The 22816-nt window shown below is 47.7% G+C and overlaps 2 protein-coding genes and 1 long non-coding RNA gene across 4 annotated transcripts in view; 2 read left to right on the top strand and 1 right to left on the bottom strand.

Moving 5' to 3' along the window:
- GDPD5 (glycerophosphodiester phosphodiesterase domain containing 5) overlaps window positions 1-4582 on the top strand; it is an 87723-nt gene extending 83141 nt beyond the window's left edge. For both annotated transcript variants that reach the window (XM_087821653.1, XM_087821654.1), the window contains one exon: window positions 1901-4582. In XM_087821653.1, coding sequence (XP_087677779.1) covers window positions 1901-2049 — 149 coding nt within the window. In that variant the 3' untranslated portion in view covers window positions 2050-4582. The remainder of the gene's footprint in view (window positions 1-1900) is intronic.
- LOC148091973 (uncharacterized) lies at window positions 372-13803 on the bottom strand. The gene is made up of 2 exons (XR_015715281.1): window positions 13581-13803; window positions 372-530 (listed from the first exon to the last, which is right to left on the bottom strand). It is a non-coding gene; the product is annotated as an uncharacterized LOC148091973 (long non-coding RNA).
- KLHL35 (kelch like family member 35) lies at window positions 13588-21127 on the top strand. Its single transcript, XM_087821655.1, has 6 exons — window positions 13588-14555; window positions 15647-15831; window positions 17453-17571; window positions 18211-18399; window positions 19726-19914; window positions 20849-21127. Exons 1-6 carry the CDS (start codon window positions 13675-13677, stop codon window positions 21035-21037), a joined length of 1752 nt encoding a protein of 583 aa, XP_087677781.1. The 5' UTR covers window positions 13588-13674; the 3' UTR covers window positions 21038-21127.
- Window positions 21128-22816: the final 1689 nt, after the last annotated feature.

Raw genomic sequence — 22816 nt, forward strand, 5'->3', positions numbered from 1 at the left:
AAACCTACTTGGCAAGGCAGTGACATAGTTGAAATGGGAATAATAGCTAGGAGGGGCCTGGAGATGGGTATGAGGTCAGGTCAGGGCAAACAGAGGGAAGGAAGGGCATTCCAGGGTAGGAGCAACGTGTGTTCAGAGGTAGTGAGGGAGCAGTGCTTTCCAGGGCACTGAGAACTAAGTATCGTTCCATATGGCTTGAGGGGAAGGGTCTTTGGCTGGCTCACCCCAAGGTGGCTTGGGGTGGGGAGGTTCTTGGGCCCCTGAAGTGTGATCAGGAGCTTGGGCTTCATTCCGAAAGCAGAGTTGGGTCATGGGCAGATTTGTCTTTGGCTATTTTTGCAGTAGGGCTGTAACAAAGTACCATGAAGTGGGAGGCTTAAACAACAAAAATTTATTGTCTCAGTTCTAGAAGCTTGGAGTCCAAAATCAAGGTGTCAGCAGGGCTGAGAGGGAAGGATCTGGTCCAGGCCTCTCCCCTTGGCTTATAGATGGTCATCTTCCTGTTCACATGGCATTCTTCAAGTATGCATCTTGGTAATTCAGGACAGAGATGTGGGCATGGGGACAGAGAGAAAAGGAGAGATTTATAGAGTATTTAGGAGCCAGATGGACCTGGATTCAAATCCCAGCTCTATCGCCAAATAGCTGTGTGGACTGGAGCGCACGAACCTCCCTTAGCATCAGACTCCTGTCTGTAACATAAGCTAACATCCCTCAAAGGGTACTTGTGAGGGTAACTGCCTTGCCGGCCCAGAGGGGTTCTTGGTAAACATGCCTGAATGAAAGAGAGCCCAATGGGGGTGACTGTGGTTTAGATGGGGCTGGCTCTAAGGATCAAGTGAACATCTTATTAGCTCCTTTACTATTTATTCCTCTAAGAGATGAATGCCAGGCAGTTTCAGGTGCTTAGTATACACAGATTCTTGCTTACCTTTGCTCAAAAACCCTCCTCCTGGGAGCCTTCCCTCAGCACCAAGACAGGTTGGAGTGCCTCTCTAGCATCCCACAGCCCTCTGGCCACACTGGAGAGCTAGCTCCTGAAGGAAGGGGCCAGTCCAAGGCACCCAGGATCCCCAGGCCCCTGCACTGTGCCTGGCCTGGAGAAGTCAGAGGGATGGGCTGAATGAATGGAAGGCAGGAGGCCAGTCCCTAGGCCTGGCAGGTTCTGCCCATCTATACCCCCTGCCTCTCCTGTAGTGCCAAAGACTATTCACTAAGCACCCTCTGAGTGAAGACTCTGAGGAGTCAGCCACAGTCCTCACCCCTTGCCCACTGTAGATTGAAAGGTTCTCTCCAGAGACCCTCAAACCCCCCCCCCCCAAAGGAACTCTGAGTCTCCTCAGGGTGGGCTCAGCTCTACTCAGCAGACCTTTCCTGGGCCTCTGCTGTGTCTGGCACTATGCCAGGCACTGGGGACACAGATGCCCAGACATTACCCCTATCCTTGAAGTGCTCCAGATGGTGGGGGCCATAGACAGTGACAGTACAGGATGTGATGGGGTGGGGGGCAAGCAGGGGAGTCCCATCCTAACCAGGGCGAGGGGGCAGTCAGGGGAGGCTTTCAGGAGACTGCAGTAACAGAGATGAGAGGAATAAGCCAGATTTTAAGAAAAGGTGTTGATGGGAGGTCACTCCCAGGAGAGGGGCCAGTATATGAAAAGGCCCTGAGGAGAGTAAACACATGGGTGCCAAGCTCAGAAGGATGCAGATTGTTTTCTGTGGCTAGAAGGAAGAGTTCCAGGGGACAGGAGACAGCAAGGAGGGCCTTGAATACCAAGCTCAATACTAAATCTGAACCCAGTGGTCTCATCAGCCTCCAAGTTCCTGACCAGGAGCACTGCAGGCCACCCTTCCCACAGTATCTTCTTGCCATCCTCATTGACCTCTTCTGCCCCCACAGAGATCAGCGATGGCATGGAGGTCTCCGATGAGCTCTCTGTATGTTCAGACAACAGTTATGACACATATGCCAACAGCACCACCACCCCAGTGGACCTCCGAGGGAATGGCAGCCGTGCCAAGACTCTCACAGACCGCAGTGGCCGTTAGCTAAAGACCTGTCTTCCCAGGCTGTACCTAATGTGGAGACCAGGGAACCCAAAAGAGCTGGTAGAAGCTTGTCTGGACTCAAGAGTGCTCTGGGAGCTGGCTCTAAGGCCTCCTCTCTCCCCTGAGGCCCAGCTGGGTCAGGACTCCAGCCTCTCAGATGCCCCTGCAGGCCTGGGGATCCTTCTGGGAAGTTTGGGGCCTGGTCTTCCCCTGAGGTCTTCCCTTGCATCCTGATCTGGAAGCTCTGATGGGTCACTGGGCCATGCCATACCCCTGTGGCAGTGGAGGATGTGGATGCTCACGTGTGACCATCCCCCTGTTTGTGCTGTGAGGCAGCCAACTTCTCCGTGTTTCTCCTGCCTCGAGGACCTGGGGCTGGGCCCCAGCCCCCAGAAGCTCTTCTCTTCACTTCAGTCTCAAAGCACAAAGGTTTGACTCAGAAGAAAAACCTGCTGCAGTAGTGGAGATACTCCTCCTAACCAGCCTCCCACCACCACTGGACCTACCCCAGGAGAGGGCCCAAGCCACATTCCCTAGGAGCAGCTGGAAATGGCGAGATAAGCAGGCTCAGGGCTGCTTAATTCCCCGCCCAAGTGCCCAACAGGCCTCCAGGGCAGAGAGCCCCAGACTGACACAACCTCAGTGACCATAGGTCAGGGGCCACCTGAAAATAAAGTGTCTGGGCATGGTCAGGGGTAGGCATGTGGCTAAGGAGGCCTACAGTGGAGGGAGCCTGAGGGACCTTGGTCAAGATGATTAAAGCTGCCATGTTGACATGTGATTTCTGAACTGTCAGTGGAAGGATGGGGACCAAGCTTGCTGAGTTTGGGATATAGTCTTGGCCCCATGATTTGAGGAGGAGCCATTCTCAGAAATGAGTGGGAGAGTGGTGGCAGGGTGGTGGGTTTCTTAACAACCCTGGGGACCAGCATCCCATATTGTGGTGGAGGAGATGGTCTTGGAGAGGTAAAGTGACTGTCCAAGGCCACACAGAACAGGTGGCACCAGAATCCACCCAGGCTCTCGTCCCAGAGTGTGTGCGTGCCTTCTGTAACCAGCCAGGAACAACGTGAAAGGTGGGGATGGGCAATGGGACTAGAGGTCCCCTCACAGCCACATGGAGGCTTTCTGAGCTCCCTGGCCTGTAGAGTGACAGACCTTTAGCCAGGAGATGCCTCTCTGCAATGGCAGAGATTAGGCTTGGACTTCTCAAGGCTTTAGACCTCACCAAAGCAGGCTCACCTCATTCCTGGCACACTCGAGTGCCTGGGCTAAAAGCCCCAATATAGTCCATGGATGTCCCTTCCTGTCTTTGAATTCTTGGACCTCTGCCTTCCATGAAGGGGTCAGCACTGGAGTCAGGGCAGGTCTGTAACTCCCATTTTTGTCCTAAGAGTGTGTGATCTTGGGTGTGTCCTAAGGAGGAAAGGGGGAAGCTGAACACTAGCACCAACTTGCATTAAATAAACACGGTGCTTCCGGGGAATCAAGGGATGTGTCTCTTCTCCAAGGAGGGGTCTTCTGGGTAAAATTCTTGGGGTCTGAGTGATTCTGTCACCTTCTTGGAGGAAAGGAAGAAAAATCCCTCCCAAATGTTGGAACCCAGGCTGGGCTCCCCCCACATTAACTTCTAGGACTGCCCCTCAGGAACTGTGAAGGATCCCCCTCCCCCCCATTGAGCATATGCCAACTGCTTCCTTTCCTGGGGCAGAAGTCAGCTCCCGCCTCTCCTTGGGCACAAGGGAGTATGAATGAAATCTGGGTCAAGAGTGGGGTTCACTGCCCTACCCAAAATGCCCAACAACCTGCTCTCCAGCCTCAGGCAGACCCACCAGGAAAGTGGATTTGACCTTTCATGCCAGCTCCTCCCTGTCCACTCAACGTTCCTGGCCAGGATGTACCAGGCTCCTGGCCAGACCTGAGTAACTTGAGACATCCTGGAGTTTTCAGGAGGGGGTAGAGCAGACTAGGAATTTTGTGCGGAAGAGCCAGAGTCCCATCTTCACTGGAGTCCTATACCATACCCCCAATCCCCAATGCAGAGGTAGTCCAGCTTCCTCCCCTCACACCATACAGAGGAGGGAGCCCACAGCCCGTGGTCAACACTGGCTCCTGTTCCTTGACCTGAGGAGTTACTGAGAACCCCACCTTCCTGATGTCCTTCCCTTGTCTGCAGGGGGCAGCCTGACTGCCCATTCAAAGGGAAACAGGAGATGGGTCCCCTCCCCTTCCCTGGCACCCCCTGTAGATCCACTCTGTCCTTCCTCCCTTGGACCTCAGTGCGTGAGGTCTCCAGGCTGAGCCCACCCTCCATGAACTCTCAGACCCTCCTTCCCAAGTATAGATATAAAGGTGCCTGCATCTAGAGGTCCAAGATGGCAGTGGCATAGGAGGATATGGAACTCAACCATGAACAAAATCAAGTATACACATACAGGGTGTCCAAAAAATATATACACACTTTAACAGCTGATAGGTCAATTTTGAAAATGAAATGTATTTTAATAAACACTGCCTTTATAATTATTCAAAATGTGTGTATACATTTTTGGGGGGACACCCTATATAGAGCAAGCAGTTACTTCAAGACAACTGAGGACTGAGTGAATAGCTTCTAAATATGAGGAGGAGACTGCATAGAGAAGGCTGGGAAGCCACGGGAGCTCTCCAGGAACCACGGGAATACTCAGGATGGAGGGCTAAGTGAACACTTTACAACCCCTTCCACCTCCACAGCGTAGGTGGGGGCTCTATGTAGGTACTCTAGCCTACCTGCAAGGTTGCTGCAGTGAGTTCCCAGACACATCACCTGAGCCAAAGGGAGCAAGCACAATCCACAGGACATTACTACACACACCTGGAGCTGTTCTGGGTTGGAAGGACAGTGCCCTGTATACCTTAGGTAACTGTTAGGCCCCTACCAGCCTGCCAAAGCCACCTGACACACACAGTCTACAAAGAGCCCGCTTCTACCTAGGGCCACTTTTTCAAGATGGGAAGAGAGCTATTTTGTCTAATTCATATAAACACATACAGAAAGTCAAACAAAATGAAAAACTATCTCTCAAATGAAGGAACAAGAAAAATCCCCAGGGAAAAAAACCCCACTAAAATGTCACCCTAATAAATTTAATAAAAAATAAAATTAATTTTAAAAAACCTTAAGGAAACAAATTACTTAAGGATAATTTGTCTGATAAAAAAATTCAAAGCAACAGTCATAAGAATGCTCACCAAATTTGGGAGTGGAATAGAGGAACTTAGGGAGAACTTCAATGAAGTATTAGAAAGTATAATAAATAACCAAGTAGAACTGAAGACTACAATGACAGAAATGAAAAACATTAACAGGAATCAACAACAGACTAATAGAGAAAAACAGATATGTGACTTGGAAGATACACTAGTGGAAATCAACCAATCAGAATAGCAAAAAGAAAAAAATTTTAGAAAATAAGGAATAGTTTAAGGGACCTCTGGGATAACATCAAATGCTCAAACATTCACATTATAGAAATCCCAGAAAGACAGGAACAGAAACTTTATTTAAACACATAGTGGCTGAAAACTTTCCTAATCTGGGAAAGGAAACAGACATCCAGGTCCAAAAAGCAAAGAGAGTTCCAAACAAGAGGAACCCAAAGAGACCCACACCAAGACATACTGTAATTAAAATGGCAAAAGTTAAAGAAACAATCTGGAAGGAATCACAAAGTAAGTGATGAGTTATAGACAAAGGAAATATTGGAATGATTTCAGCTGATTTCTCAGCAGCAATTTTACAGGCCAGAAAGGAGCGGCAGAACATTTTTAAAGTGCTGAAAGGAACCTACAACCTAGAATTATTCACATAGCAAGGTTTTCATGCAGAATTGAAGGACAGTGTTTCCCAGACAAGCAAAAACTAAAGGAGTTCATCACCATTAAACCAGTTATACAAGAAATGTTAAAGGGTCTTCTTTAAACAGAAAAGGAAAGGCCATAATCAGAAATAAGAGAATATGAGAAAGGGAAAAATCTCACAGGTAAAGGCAAACATTTAATAAATATAGTGAATCTGACATCTAAAAAGCTACTACAAAGGTCAAATGTAAGAGTATCAAACTCGACTCACACTACAATACATAGTTAGGAGATACACAACAGGAAAAGATCTAAAACAACACAAAAACATAAACCATGGAGAGGGTTGTAAAAATGCGGTCCTTATAAAATACATTTCAATTTAAATGCCTATCAGCTTAAAATAGACTGCTATAGATATAGAATGATATACAAAATCTCATGGTAGCCACAAACTAAAAACATACAAAATATAGACAAAAAACACACAAAATATAGACAAAAAACACAGAAAGGAATCCAAACAAATATTAAAAACAGCAAACCACAGGAAAGACAACAGAAAAGAAACAGAGAACTATTAAAAAAAAACCCACCACATTAACAAAATGGCAATAAGTACATACACATCAATTATTTTAGTACATACATATAAATTTACTAATGTAAATGGACTAAAAGCTCCAATAAAAAGACACAGGATGGCTGAATGGATTAAAAAACATGACCCATCTATATGCTGCTTACAAGAAACTCACTTCAAATAGAAAGACACTTAAATGCCAATTAGGTCAGATGAACTTAGTATTTTTTGAACATTTCATACAAAAGCAACAGAATATACATTATTTTCAAGTGCACATGGAACATTTTCCAAGATAGACCACATGTCAGGCTACAAAATAAGTCTCAATAAATTTAAGAAGAATGAAACCATATAAAGCACCTTCTCCTATCATAATGGTACGAAACTGTAAATAAATTACAAGAAGAAAACTGAAAAACACACAAATATGTGGAGGCTAGATAACATACTAAACAATGAATGGGTTAACAACAAGATCAAGAAGTAAATGAAAAGATACTTTGAGATAAATGAAAATACAATGATCCAAAATATATGCGTCACAGCCACAGCAGTCCTAAGAGGGAAATTCATAGCAATAAAGGCCTACCTCAAGAAACAAGAAAAATTTCAAATTAACAATATAACCTTACACCTAAAGGAATTAGAAAAAAAAAAAACACAAGCAAAGCCCAAAGTGAGTAGAAGAAAGGAAATAATAAAGATCAGAATGGAAATAAACAAAAGAGGGACTAAAAATACAATAAAAAATTTAATGAAATTATGAGCTGGTTCTTTGAAAAGATAACCAAAATTAAGAAATCTAGCTAGACTAACTCATCAAGAAGAAAAGAGGACCCAAATAAATAAAATAAGAAATGAAAGAGAAGTGACAACTGAACCATAGAAATGCAAAGGATTGGAAGAAAATACTACAAACAACCACATACCAACAAATTAGACAACCTGGAAGAAATGGATAAATTCCTAGAAACATACACTCTTCCAAGACTGAATGAGGAAGAAACAGAAAATCCAAACAGACCAATAACTACTAAAATAGAATCAGTAACCAAAAAACTCCCAACACACAGAAGTCCTGGACCAGATGGTTTCACAGGTAAATTTTACCAAATATTCAAAGAATTAATATCTATCCTTTTCAAACAATTCCAAAAAACTGACAAAGAGGGAAGGCTCCCAAATTCATTTTATGAGGCCAGCATTACTTTGATACCAATACGAGAAAAAGACAATACAAAGAAAGAAAAATTTAGGTCAATATCCTTGATGAACATAGATGCAAATATCTCTTCAACAAAATATTAGCAAACCAAATTCAGCAATACATTAAGAAGATCATATACCCTGATCAAGTGGGATTTATTCCTAGGATGCAAGGCTGGTTCAATATCTGCAAATCAATTAACATGATACACCACATAAACAAATTAAAGGAGAAAAATCACATGATAACATAACATCAATAGATGAAGAAAAAGTATTTGACAAAATCCAACATCCATTTTTGATATAATCTCTCAGCAAAGTGGGGATAGAAGGAACATAGCTCAACATATATAACAAATCCACAACTAACATTATATTCAATGGCATAAAACTGAAAGCTTTTTAAGATCAGGAACAAGATAAGGATGTCTACTTTCACCAGTTTTATTCAAAATAGTATTGGAAGTCCTAGCCATAGTAATCAGACAAGAATAAGAAATAAAAGGCATCCAAATTGGAAAGGAAGAAGTAAAACTCTCATTAGTTGCTGATGACATAATACTATATAAAGAGAACCCTAAAGATTCTACCAAAAAATGATCAGAACTAATAAATGAATTCAGTAAAGTAGCAGGATACAAAATTAATATTCAGAAATGGGTTGCATTTTTATACACCAATAATGAACTATTATTGAACCATTTGGAAGAGAAATTACGAAAACAATACCATTTACAATTGCGTCAAAATGAAGAAAATACCTAGGAATAAATTTAACCAAAAAGATAGAGGACCTATATTCTGAAAACTGCATGACACTGAAGAAAGAAATTGAAGAACACACAAATAAATGAAAGGATGCAAAACCAAACAATCCTAAAATTTATATGGAACCACAAAAGACCCTGGATAGCCAAAGAAATCTTAAGAAAGAAGAACAAAGTTAGAGGTATCATGCTATTTGATATCAAACTATACCACAAGGCTATACTAATCAAAACAGCATGGTACTGGCATATAAACAGACAAAGATCAGTGAAACAGAATTAGAGAGCACAGAAATAAAACCACACCTATGTGGGCAATTAATTTATGACAAGGAGGTAAGAATATACAATAGGGTAAAAACAAATAGTGTTGGGAAAACTGGACAGATACATGCAAAACAATGAAATTGGACCACTTTCTTTGACCATATACAAAAATTAACTGGATTAAAGTCTTACAGACCTAAAACCATAAAAGTCCTAGAGGAAAACAGGCACTAAATTATTTGACATCACTCTTAGCATCTTTTTGGATATGTCTTCTGGGGCAGAGCAATGATAGAAAAAATAACAAACGGGACTACATCAAACTTAAAGTTTTTGCACAGCAAAAGAAACTACCAACAAAATAAAAAGACAACCTACTCAGTGGGAGATCTTCCCAAATAATACTTTCAATGAGAGGAACTCATACAACTTTAACACCAACCCCCCCCCAAACAAACTGATCTAAAAATAGGCAGAGAATCTGAAGAGACATTTCTCCAAAGAGGACATACAGATGACCAACCATCAAGGAAAAGATGCTCAACGTCACTAATCACCAGGGAAATGCAAATTAAAAAACCACAATAAGATATCACCTCACACCTATCAGAATGGTTATCATCAATAAATAACAAAATTAAAAACAGAGCTGCCATACAATCCAGAAAATCCATTTCTAGATATTTATCCAAAGAAAACAAAAACACTAATTTGAAAACATACATGCACCCCTATGTTCATTGCAGATTAGTAATAATAGCCAAGTTATGGAAGCAGCCTAAGTGTCCATCAATAGATGAATGGATAAAGAAGATGCGGTGCATATATACAATGGAATACTATTCAGCAATAAAAAAGAATAAAGTTTGCCATTTGCAACAACATGGATGGATTATGCTAAGTGAAATAAGTCAGACAGAGAGAGGTAAATACTGTATAATTTCCCTTATATGTGGAATCTTAAACAAACAAACAAAACAGAAACAGACCCACAGATATAGAGAACAAGCTGATGGCTGCCAGTGGGAAGGGGGGTGAAAGATGGGAATAAATAATAAATAGTTCTTAAAAAGTGCCTAATTCTCTCACATCCTTTAACAAAGAGCAACACATGCCATCCTATTTTTAGGAAGGGGGATACACCATTCCCTGGAGCAGGGTCCATTCTCTGCCAAGGCCTCAGGACACATACCTGGCCATAGTCACAGCGTTCCTTCCACAGACTTGGTCTACCTAAGCCTAGCCAGGACAGGTCCCTGCAGCACTCCGGCCTCAAAGACTCATGGCACAAGGCTTTCTGTAAGATAGAGCAAGAATCTGGATTATCTCTCCCATAGAGATAAAAGGCCAGGCCCAAGGGAGGGGCTAGCCTAGGGCTGCGGAGCAAGTCTAGGCAACCACCCGAAAGAGACCACAGGTGCCTCAGGCCCATTGGAGCTCATGAAGGCAACCTCCTTCCAAATTGCTGTCCTCTTCCATGAAGCCAAATCCCCTCACCTGCCACATGGACACCAGGCCCTGGGGCCCTTTGTAGAGGCAGCAAATGATCTGGCACCAGTCTATGGAGTGGCTTCCCTCTGGCTCCAGGAGGCCAGGCAAGCCCAGAACCACCACACCAGTCCTACTGTACCCGCTCCAAGGTAGGTACACCTCAACTCATACCATAGCACAGAGGATCATAGGATGTCCACACACAGCACACAGTCCACAGACACAGACCCCTATCATACACACACACTCTCTCTCTCTGTCCAAAGATACACCTGTCACACAGAGAAATGAACAATCACAGAGACACAGACAAAGAGACAGGGACACACAAGGCATATAACCAGATGCACAGTCCCACAATGTCTGCTATCAGCCTTAACACAGACACAGCAGTCACACAGGGGCAGGAAGGAAACCTAGATCTCTAAGCCATGCAGGCACATTCTTAGTCACACCTGCACCTACAAGTTTACACTCACACCAATGCTACGCAGCTGCCGAGTCCCATGCACTCCCTTCCCACACTCTCATACAGGTACCCCAGAACACAATTCACCAGGTTTCACGGTTTCACACCATCTCCCAAGAGAGGCACTCCCCTGGCGCTCCCCTCCCCGCACCCACCCTCACACCTGTGTATCATTCAGGGGCAGAGTCAGTGCCAAGTCACTCCAATCCAGGCACACAGATCCTGAGTTGCCTGTAGTCAACTCTATGCTCATTCCTTCCTCCTCCTTCCTTTCCTTCCTTCTAGGTCTGGGCCAAGAGTGGAACAAAAGCCCAGCATCCCCTTACCCTCCCCCTTCTCTTTTCCCCTCCCCCTGGCGTCCAGCCCCTTTGTCCTCCTGCAGCTGAGCGTGAGCGGCGGTCCAGGCACAGCAGCTAGGACATTGGATCCCAGGCTGCCAGGGGTTCCGGTGGCAGGACGGACTGGAATGGTCCCTGCAAGAGCAGCAGCTTCGGGGCGCCTGGGAGAGGGGGTGGCCAGGTAAGTGCTTAGGACACAGGGCTGTCCTGTGTGGTGTCTACAAATCTAAGCATGCTTGTGTGAGTGGGTGTGTAAAACAGGCAGGGTGGCATGTCAACGTTTAGGGGCTGGGTGCCTCAGTCTGCATCAGGACCTACGGCTTGAGATGCCTAGACTCTTAGCTGGAATGGGAAAATGCTGGATCGAGCCCTGCCTGGAATTCCTACCTTCCATGTTCCAACTGGGCACCCTCCAGCTTCCAGAATGGGAATAACCAGGGTGGAAACTGGGTCTGAGGTCCCCGTGTGTCCAGTGCCCAGAGCAGTAGACAGCTGTACAATGAATGAAAAAGTACTGGTGCACTTCCCAAGAGAGGACGCCCTAACAGCCCCTAGTGCCCTACAACATCTCTGCAGGCAGAAGTTCCTCCTCATGCTGAGATCTACCCTCTTGTATCTCAGCTCAGAGTGTGGCTGCTTTCTCAGTTCAGGAAGAGGAGAATGGGGGCAGCATGCTCTGATAACCTCTCTCACCTCCCTCAGCTGGTCCCAGGCTGCTCCTTGGGACACGCCCCCACTCTAGCAAATGTGGCTGAGCTGCTGGGCTTGCAGAGTGTGAAGCCAGGTGCAGTGTCTAGTCCCTCTACTTAGGCAAAGCTAATTTTCCAAGACCCTGCCCACCAGAGAGCTCATTTACTGTGATTCTGAGGCAGGGGATCCACTGCCCAGTATGACCTGGGCAAATCTGATCTCCAGGGCAGAGTGGTATCAGAGAAGGGAAAGCATCTGGGATCAGGAGAGTGAAGGGAGAGGCAAGGGGGCATTGGCCAGAGCTATGCTCCCCTGGGGTAAGTTACCACATAAAGGAGTGAGCTCCCTGTTCCTGGAGGTGTGCAAGCAGAGGCAGTATGTTTATAACGGCCAAATCATGACTGACACAGTACAACCCTTCAGTCTGTAGAGTGCTTGCACAAACACCCCTCCTTTGATCCTCACAGAAACCTCTGAAAGGCAGGTTCCCTCTGTGTACTTGTTTGCACATGACAAACTTAAAAAGGGTGAGGCTCTAAAGAAACTTTTCAGGGTTGTGAGGATCAAATGAAATTATATACAAAAAAAGCAACTAAGTGTGTTCCCTTCCTCTTGACTAAAAGCAATGTAAAGAACATTTGTTGAATTTGTACTATGCACCTAGCACTTTTCATACATTCTATTTAAGAGTCACAAAATCACAACTCTGTGAGGTGAGCATTTATGATCTCATTTCAAAAGAGGAAACGGAAGGGAAGTGATATGCACAGGTGATTTACATTGACTCTCACACAGTCAGTGTTAGCGGCAGGATTAGAGCCCGGATCAGTCCTTAGAGCCAACCCTTTTCTACTTTTCCACAGTGCTTCCTTGGGAACAGAGTGCCGACTTCCCTCTCGGCCTGGGCTCTAACCTCATATTTTCCTTCTCCCTGGGCCTATGCACAGGCTGTTTTCTCAGCTGGAGACATTCTCCCTCCACTTCCCTCCCTTCATCTGACAAATTCTACCCATCCTCAGTCCAAAGATACCCTCCTCGGGGGTATCTTCCTTGACTCTTCCCTCCAACTGGGTTTAGTGCCCCTTTTAAGAGCTCCCCTAATATTCTATACTTCCCATGGGACTCCCCCGCCCCGCCAAACTATGGGCTCCTAGAGGGCAAGGAACCATGACTGCCTTGCTCACTGCCTGGCACAGAAAATGTTCTCCATACGTATTTGTTTAATACATTCACTCGACTTTGAACAGGTATTGAGCACCTGCTATGGGCCAGAGCCTTGCTGTTGGGGGAGGGGCAGGTATTAAATGGAACACACAATCAGGGTTTGGTCAACGGGCAGCACCTACAGGAGATGGGCAGGAGATGGGCCTGAGACAGGATGGGGTGAGGAAATGGAGGTAGTGTTATACCGCTCCACACACTTCGGGTCTCTGTAGGGTATCCTGAATTCCTTGACCAAAGGCTACAGCTTCTATCAGGGACCCTTCCCTATACAGATGTATTGTACAGGGTCCAGTAGCCTCCCAGCCCCTTCAGACCTTGGGAGAGATAATGACTCCCTGGAGTTGGTAGCCACGTGGTACTGCCGCGTCCCTTGTGGGAGTCCCTAAACACTGTCTACACTTTTGAAATCATTCCTTTATTGGACCCTCTTCAAATTACCCCAAATGAAAGCGTGCCAGCTGTCTCCTGTCAATACTAATAGGAAACAGCTTGGCAAATCTGAAAAGCGGGAAGGGCAATACGGCTGAAGTGGGTGAGGAAAAGGTGCTACAGCGAAGGCAGGGCCTACTAGATCCTTGCAGCCTGCCATTAGGAGTCTGGGTAGGAGAGTGGAAGGAACAGTAGTTGAACGAAAGCACACTGCTTACCTTCACGCCTGCCTGTGATGAGGGGCCTCCTGCCCGTTTGGCCCCTGGCAGGTGAATTTTCCGACGCTATTTGTGCTGTTCTCTACCCAGCAGGATGCTAGAGGGCCCCTTGCTGGAGGAGTCAGAGCCGGGCGCTGAGGGGCCGTGCGCGGGTTCCTGCCACGCGCAGCGCGTCCTGCAGACCCTCAACGCCTACCGGCGGAGCCGCACCCTCACCGACGTGGTGCTGCGCGCTGGGGGCCGCGACTTCCCATGCCACCGAGCCGCGCTCAGCGCGGGCAGCGCCTACTTCCGCAGCCTGTTCGCAACCGGACAGCCGGAGCGTGGCCTGTCCGTGGTGCCCGTGGTGTCCGTGGTGCCCGAGGCGCCCGGCGCGGGGCTGACAGGGACGGCGGCGGCGCTAGCCGCGGTACTCGACTACGTGTACGGCGCGGGCGTGCGGCTGCGCGCCGAGGACCAGGCGGCCGCCGTGCTGGCGCTGGCGGAGCGGCTGGGCGTGGCGGGCCTGCGCGAGGCCTGCGCGCGCTTCCTCGAGGGCCGCCTGCGCGCCGCCAACAGCCTGGCGCTGCGCCGCGTGGCCGCCGCCTTCTCGCTCCCCTCGCTGGCCGAGCGCTGCGGCCGCGTGCTGCGCCAGGCCTTCACCGAAGTGGTGCGCCACGCGGACTTCCTGGAGCTGGCGCCCGAGGAGGTGGCCGCGCTGTTGGCGGACCCGGCGCTGCGCGTGACGCGCGAGGAGGCCGTGTTCGAGGCGGCCATGCGCTGGGTGCGTCACGACGCGCCGGCCCGACGCGGGCAGCTGCGGCGGCTGCTGGAGCACGTGCGCCTGCCCCTGCTGGCGCCCCACTACTTCTTGGAGAGGGTGGAGGCTGACGAGCTGCTGCAGGCCTGCGGCGACTGCCGCCCACTGCTGCTCGAGGCCCGTGCCTGCTTCATCCTGGGCCGAGAGTCCGGTGGGCTACGTACGCGGCCACGGAGGTACAGCCCCCACTCCCAGCCCCTTTGCCACAGGCTTTCGTTATTCCCACATTCTTCAACCACTCACTCACACCTCTGTCATCCTTTAATTCATCCTTTAATCATGCCTCTGGAATGAAATTCAGTCCTTTATTAACAAACAGTTCATAGGCTTAGTGTTAGGCATTCTGCCCTTGAGGAGTTAACAGCCAATAGGGAGATGCAGGCGTCTCACACCTTATGTACTTTTTCTCTTGCTCATCCATCCATAATTTTGAGTGCTCCCTTTGTGCAGGTTTCGTGCTGGGTCCCTGAGACTCAAGAGTGATTTGAAAACACCCTGTATGCTCTGGGAGCTCAGACTAGTAAGGGATATAAATAGGCAGGGCCTGGAAAACCATATCGGGAGACGCTGGGTGGAGTAGTCCAAGATAGTCTGTCATCCTTCCAGGGAGTCCTGTCTTACAACTGTATCTCCAACACTAAGCACAGGGCTGGTACAAAGAAGATGCTCTATATTTGTCACAGGAATTAGGTATGCCTAATTTCCAATGCCTAAAGGGTTTGGGAATTCTGGTAGGTTCAGAAGCCTGAGGGGTCAGTGAGAGGTGAAAACACTTTGCTGAACGGGTGTGAAGCCTGGTTCAATGGGATTAGTGATTAGGGTATAGGTTTAGAAGATGGTTATAGGAGGGAGGCAGCAGAATTAGGGAGTGGAGGTCAGAAAGGGTAAAGAGAATGGGTTAGCATCAGACAAACCTGGGCTTGAATTCCAGCTTTTTTGCTTACTGGCTTGCATGACTTTGGGCAAGCCAGTCTGTTAGCCTCAGTTTCCTCCTCTGTAAAAGGTGATTTTTCTAGCTAAGGCTAAAGGCTTTGTAAATATTCTTTTTCTGTAATTTAGAGGTCAGTAGAATGGAGTAAGGATTAGTGACCCTCCTCCCATCAATAGCCAGAGGGAAGGTTGGAAGTGACAGAGCCCAGCATGGGAATTAGGAGGGAGACAGAAGGACATGGAAGGGTAGGAGGACCCTACAGTGTGGTCAATGAGAGAGTGAGAGGGCCGAAACTTGTGCGCAGATCAATGGATATTGGGCTTATCCCCATGCCAGATTCATGGACCTAGCTGAAGTGATCGTGGTCATTGGCGGTTGTGACCGCAAGGGGCTTCTGAGGTTGCCCTTCGCAGACGCCTACCACCCAGAAAGCCAGCGCTGGACCCCGCTGCCCAGCTTGCCTGGCTACATGCGCTCAGAGTTTGCTGCCTGTACTCTCCGCAATAACATCTATATCTCAGGTGAGAACAGGGCTGCATTGGGAGCCCCACAGGATTAGCTCATCTCACCTGAGCACTGCCCCTTTGTTTTTTGTTCTTCCCTCCAACCAGGAGATGGGGGTGGGGCTTTTCCTGGTAACCTACAGTTATTGACTAAAATGGTATGTAGTCCTGCAGAACCAATCACTGGTGTGACTCCACCCTTAATTCAGTAAAGTCAGCTTCAGCTCATATTAGTATTAATCACTTGTTTTAAGCTACTTTGTGCCAGGCATTATGTTAAACAGCTTACATTAATTAATTCTCTCTAAAATCCCATTTCACAGATGAGAAAACAGGCTCAGAGAGGTTAAGAATTTCCCCATTGCCTCAAAATTGACAAAATTAGGAGCTTTGATATCAACAGATGGTGTTTTCCTTGAGATTCAGACCCTAGAGAATCAGAATAAAGCACAATTCTTGCTCCCTGCTGTACCCTGGAGAGGGGGAAACAGACTTTACTTTATGATCAGACTGAATTTGATGGGAACTCTCAGAGTCCCCAAATGAGCTGGAATCCCACTCAGGGAATCTGGCCCAACTTTGGAGGGAACAGCACAGGGAAAGGCATGAAGGTAGGAAGATGCAGAAAGGAACCCTGGTTACTCAGGGCTCTGAAGTGCAGGTTGAGTGTACCTGGGAGGGGAAACCATTGTAGGTGAGGGAGGAAAGGGAGCCTGGAGTCAGATCAGACAGACTTTCCCTCTAGGCCTAGGTAGACTACACTTAATGTTGTAGGAGCTATGGGTGCCAGGGAAGGACAAGGAGCAGAAGAATGAGACAGGAAGGCTTCAGAAACCATCCAGGCCAAATGGAAATACACAGAGGCAAGGGCACCAGACATGTGGCTAGGCTGAAGGGTGCAGTCACAATTGTCCCTGAGGAGGCTACTCCTGAGAGTTGAGTCCCTGGCAGGAACCCTACAACAGCCAGGTAGGGGGAGGGAGAGTCCACAGCCTGCATCCCCAGTGCTTGCCCCATGAAGTATGCTGTGTCCTTCACTAATACCAATGTTGGGCTTGGGGGCTAGCAGCTCTGGTTCTGATCAGTGCTCTGGCATTGAAAGACCATGTGATCTTCAACAAGTCATTCCTGGTCTCTTATGCCTCAACTGAGTTTCCTATCTGTAAACTGGGTACAGTAATCCCAACACCTCATGGAGGGATGAAAACAGACATGAAGTTATGAGGGTAAAGGCAGAAGTGAGACAGAAATATTGGGTCACTCTCTACCCTTCCCCATCCCAGTGTAAGTGGCTCTGCTTTCTTTACCACAGTGTATTCCTGATGCTTGTCTTGGGTACCTTTTGCACTCTCACTTTCAGTAGAGTTCTAAAGTGCCCCCCTCTTTGCTTCCCTGAGCACAGAGCCTGGCACACCACAACACACCAAGTGATTAGTTCCTTCTCTCTGACTCTCTCGGGCCTCTCCCTCAAAAGTCTATGCCCGTTGTCCTAACTCAGACCTTCCCACCACTTGTTCAAAGCACACTGTCTGGGTCACAGGCCCAAAGTCTCACACCAGCTCAGGGGAAAGTCCTTCCTGCCATCTACCCTTAACCCTTCCCTTGGATCTGGGGGCAACAACTGCTTTTCTCTCCCCAGGAGGCCACATCAACAGCCATGATGTGTGGATGTTTAGCTCCCATCTGCACACCTGGATCAAAGTGGCCTCACTGCACAAGGGCAGGTGGAGGCACAAGATGGCGGTCTTACAGGGACAGGTAGGGACATGTAGCAGCTGCTGCTGCCCTGGGGCCCACGGTACAGATCTATAGATGTCCTTAGGGAAGGCCCTTTCTAAGACCCTCTCTCTGTAAGAAGGGATCTGAGGTCTCAAAAAAGAAAGGGACTTGCCCAAAGTCACATCATAATACTAATGCTAATAGTAATTATGGTAATAGTACAGCCTAGGGGTCAAGGGTGTGGGCTCTGGGGTCAAACATTCTAAGTTTGAATCTCGACTCCACTTAAGACCAAAAAAAAAAAAAAAGACCCACAAAAAAACTTGCCAGTTATCTTTTGTAGCTACATCCCCAACTCAGAAATGCAGATAAAAGTGCTTCTTAGAATCATTTAAGTAAAGTGGTAAACCCTTAATTACTATTACTAAGCATTAGCTTGGTGCCAAGTATTTTACAGACTAATTCTGCATTCAGTACCCATTCTAGAGATGGAGGTCCTTATCCCCAGCTAATGAGAGGAAATCTGCTAAAGGGGGTTCAGTAACTGGGTAGTGGCAGCACTGAGATTCACCCTGGGTAGGCTTGGCCCTTGTGCTGGGGTGGGATAGCTTTTGGCACACAAGTGGAGCAAGCCCTGACTCTGGTGGGGTGGGGGACTCCCCTTGTCCTCACACACAGCTGTTCGCAGTGGGTGGCTTTGATGGCCTGCAGCGCCTGAGCAGCGTGGAGCGCTACGACCCCTTCTCCAACACCTGGGAGGCAGTGGAGCCGCTCCTGGAGGCCGTGAGCTCGGCAGCAGTGGTGCCCTGTGCTGGCCGGCTCTATGTGATCGGGGGTGCCAGACAGGACGGTATCAGCACAGACAAGGTGGGTGTGGAGAGGACACTGGAGGCCTGCTGTGTTGGCGCCGAGTTGGCACTTTCCTGTCCTCATCCATTTTCTCATTTAATCCCATCAACAACCCTGAGGAGGAAGCCACATGTTTGAGGCAAGGCGATCAATTCAGAGATGACCCCAAGGTCAAACAGTGGGTCAGCAGCACAGCTAGCCTGAATGTTTGACTGATGCCATATAGTTTCAAAGATTAAAAATTAAGCCAGGGTACCTGGCCGGGTGGCTGAGTTGGTTGCAACATTCTCCCGTACACTAAAGGTTGTGGGTTTGATTCCCAGTCAAAGCACATACCTGGGTTGTGGGTTCGTTCCCTGGTTGGGGCACGTACAGGAGGCAACCGATCAATGTTTCTCTTTCTCTCTCTCCCTTCCTTTCTAAAATAAACAAACATATCCTCGAGTAAGGATTAAAAAAATTGAGTGCAAGAGTGGGATTAATTAAAATGCTTTTCCACCATTCAAAACAATACTCATTACTGAAAGTTTAGAAAACAGAGAAACAGAAAAAAAATCACCCATAATTCCCCCACCTAAAGATAACTACTATTAATATTGTGGTGCACTGCCTCCAGGCTTCCTCTGAATTGTCTTTGAATTAATCTTCATAATGACAGCTCTCTCCTTCCCTGGATGGCCTCACAGTCGTGTGGTCCTGTGATGTGAATCTTTCCAAATTAAGATCACTTGTCCCTCCTTATTTCCCCAGCACATTTTCCTGGGGCTGGCTGAACTGCCCCATTCAGTACCCTCTCATGCAGCACTGACTTGTTTTAGGCCACTCTGGGAGTCTCCCAAAGAAACAACTGAAAAAGAGTAAAGGTGAGCAGGCAGGTACAAGTATGAGCCCTCAGGAACTGTGCAAGGTGTCTTAAACACACGTAGGACTGGGAGGCATGTGGATAGCTGTAGTAATGTGAGCTGAAAGACACCCCAGCTGGAATCTTGTCATGACCTCATTAGCACCAGGAAGAGGGACAAGGGTTGATTGACAGTGGAGGGTTGATTGAACACATCTCCACCGGGTACCTGCTCTGAGGAGCCTCTACAGCACTAATGCAGATAGTACCTCCATCTCCTGGAATGGGGACCTCTCCTTGGACCTTGAAAGATGAGGATGCTTTTGATACAGGGAGTCCAGGGGTAGGAGACCAAAGTTGGAACTATACTTGAGGGCAGGCCCGGCAGACAGAGGCAAATATTGTGCTGAATGAGTCCCCTTGACAGAGAGAAGTGGGAGTACATAGGCAGCAGGGCAGTTGGGGGGTGAGGCTTCATCACTGCCACATCTCCTACCCTTCAGGTGCAGTGCTTTGACCCCAAGGAGGACCAGTGGAGCCTGCGGTCGCCAGCCCCCTTCTCACAGCGATGTCTTGAGGCTGTCTCCCTTGAGGACACCATCTATGTGGTGGGGGGCCTCATGAGCAAAATCTTCACCTACAACCCTGGTACAGATGTCTGGGGGGAGGCAGCTGTTCTCCCCAGCCCCATGGTAAGTTAAGGGTCTTAGGCATAGCCCTGGTTCCATTCAAGAGAGGGAAGACCCACTTCTAAGAATCTGGATCTTAGAGCTAGTGAGTCTTGTGTCTGACTCCATGCTAGGCGGTTCTACTTAGTTCTCTAGCTTTGTCTTCACAATGATAATCAGCCTTGCATTTCGCAAATGAGGCTCCAGTCCGAGACCACCAGTTATACCATGTTAAGGCAGAACCTGGAACCCCAGTTCCAAGTGCTGTAGCCCTGGATGGGGAACTTGGTCTAAATGATCTTGCACTCTCTCCTGTCTTGAAGGCCACCAGCTGGTAGCTGACTGGGGTTGGGGTTGGTGGTGGTGAAGCATGGAGAAGGAACTTGCTAAGTTCCCCTGCCCCAGTGATATCAGAGAAGAGAGGCCCAGGCCCTGAATGGGCCCCTGTATTCCTTGCCTCTCCCACCTTTTGTTACCTCTCCTGAAACTCCAGAGACTATATAGGGGTGTGATTGCACTGGTAGCCCCTGCCAGTTATGACCTTCAGTGATCCTAGGAGCCTGAGATTTCTGGCTTTTCTGAGTCTGAGATCCTAAGATGGTGGTGGTGTTATTGTTGTTACTGAAGTGCTTCCTGTATTCCAGGTACTATGTAAAAAATACCTTACATGCTTAACCCTGTTAACTGCTCAGGGAACCTTATGAAGAAGGTACTCGTTTTTCTTACTTTGCAGATAAAGAAACTGAGGCCCAGAGAGGTTAAGTGACTTGTCTGAGGCTATTCATTTAGCAAGGGTAAACCAGAGCTTCCTGCCTTCCATCCAAATTCCTCTCTACCATCCAGATTGGTTGCTCACATTCTGTGGGTCAAGGTTTTTTGTCTGGCCTGGCCAGCTAGTGACTGAATGAGCCCCAGGCTGGACCCCAGAGCTGACTGTCTTTCTATTTGTCCAACTCAGGAGAGCTGTGGTGTGACTGTGTGTGATGGGAAGGTCCATATCCTTGGTGGGCGGGATGATCACGGAGAAAGCACCGACAGAGTCTTCACCTTTGACCCCAGCAATGGGCAGGTGGAGGCCCAGACATCTCTGCAGCGCTGCACCAGCTCCCACGGCTGTGTCACCATTGTTCAGAGCATGGGCAGGTGACTCAAACTTGGAAAACCTGCGCCAGGAGGCAGAGAGAGAAGGCAGAACTTGGGCTCACTACTGTGCTTGTCTCATGGCACCTCTATTGTAAATAGCCCCTTAACTTATTGCCCTTCTTTCTTATAGAAATAAAACTTCATTTAAAGGTTGGGTCTGTGTTCCAGCTCAAGCCTGCTTTGCCTGGAGAAGTGTCTACTCCTTGCCTTGACTCTTTACAAAGCACCTTCACGTTACCTCATTTACCTTCATAATAGCAGTGTGGACATAATTTTTTAAATTATGAAATACTTCAAGAATATTTAATTTTGTACAGTTTAAGAATAATAAAACATCTGTGTTCCTACTACTTAGCTTAAGAAGTAGATGTTACAGCCACACTGGTCAGGACACATATCCAGGTCGCATGTTTGATCCCTGGTCGGGATGCGTGCAGAAGGCAACCAATCGATGTTTCTCTCTCCACCTTCCTCTCTCTGGGGAAAGGAAAAAAAAAAGGTTTATAATAAAAAGAAACAGAATGTTACAAATGCCTTTGTAGACTCCAGTGTCTATTCCCAAACCCATTCCCTTCCCATAGTACTTCAAGGTAATCACTATCCTTCAACTTGAGATGATCAACACTTTTAACTTTTAGCAAGCTAATTATTAATATCTGTATTTTACAAAGAAGGAACTGCCTTGAAAAGATGAGAATTGCCTAAGGCCATATACTTAAGAGTCTCTGATTAAGATTTCATGAAGCTTCAGAATCAATGAGGTACTTATGGTCAGGATGGTTCTCTTTCTAAGCAACCCTCTCAAATTCAAACACTTAGCAGTGATAGACAAAATTAAAACTCAAACAACTAAAAAGAGAGAAACATAGGCTTATAAGCAAGCAAACATGCCCAAGAACCAGAAAAAATAATTATAAAACCCCAACGAAGGCAGAAGTTTGAGCTCTGGGGTTCACGCACTATGGGATCAAGTCCTTAAAAAAGGATTCCAATCCAGGCTCACTGCTAGAAGCCAGAGCTAAGGTGGGGCTCCCCCATGCATGAAAGAAGCTAAAACACAACAGATCCGAACAGCCTTGGGGTTCAAGGCTTGCAACTGGGTGGTAGGTGCCAGAGCCACAGGCCTCTGAGAACCCAGCCAGCCTAGCTCTGCATTGGACCTGCAAGATCCCCAGCATCAACAAGGGTCACAAACTCCTGATGCAATTGTAAGCCCCTGGATTAGCCTGGGGCTCTAGAAACAGCAACATAAAACTACTGGATAGGAAGGGGTAGCCTTAGAGGAGAGGGAATGAAAGATGTCACAAAGAGATTCTGTGAGGCAGAGGCCCAGAGGTGCAGGTTACGTGCCGTTTCTGAGGCCCAGAGGATGGAGGACCTAGCTAGACCCCACCTGGGGCTCCTCTCATTTACACCCAGATTGCCTTTTGAAGAGCTATCATAGGTTCCTTGCAACTCCAGCCTCCCGCCCCTCCCATCTTCAAAAGCCCCAGGGCCCTGTCTGGGAGATCTTTCCAGCTGGGGCTGGCCCTTCACAGCCCAGCACAAAGGCCCAGGTCCCAGCTGAGCTCCTACCCTCTGATTATGTCAGATTAGGAAGCCTGTGACCATCTGGACACAGCTGATAATGGCAGAGTGGGGAGGTGAATAGGGTAGAGGCCCAGTTCCTCAGAGTGCCAGCCCCCACTCCAGGGATAACATCCAGACAAAGCTAGAAAGCACTGCATTATTTGTCTATCCCCTCAAAAGCCCAAGTGAAAAAGACAGGGGCAAATCCAGTGCA

Source organism: Miniopterus natalensis, chromosome 11 (genome assembly GCF_054644295.1).
Source record: "Miniopterus natalensis isolate mMinNat1 chromosome 11, mMinNat1.hap1, whole genome shotgun sequence".
NCBI lineage: Eukaryota > Metazoa > Chordata > Mammalia > Chiroptera > Miniopteridae > Miniopterus > Miniopterus natalensis.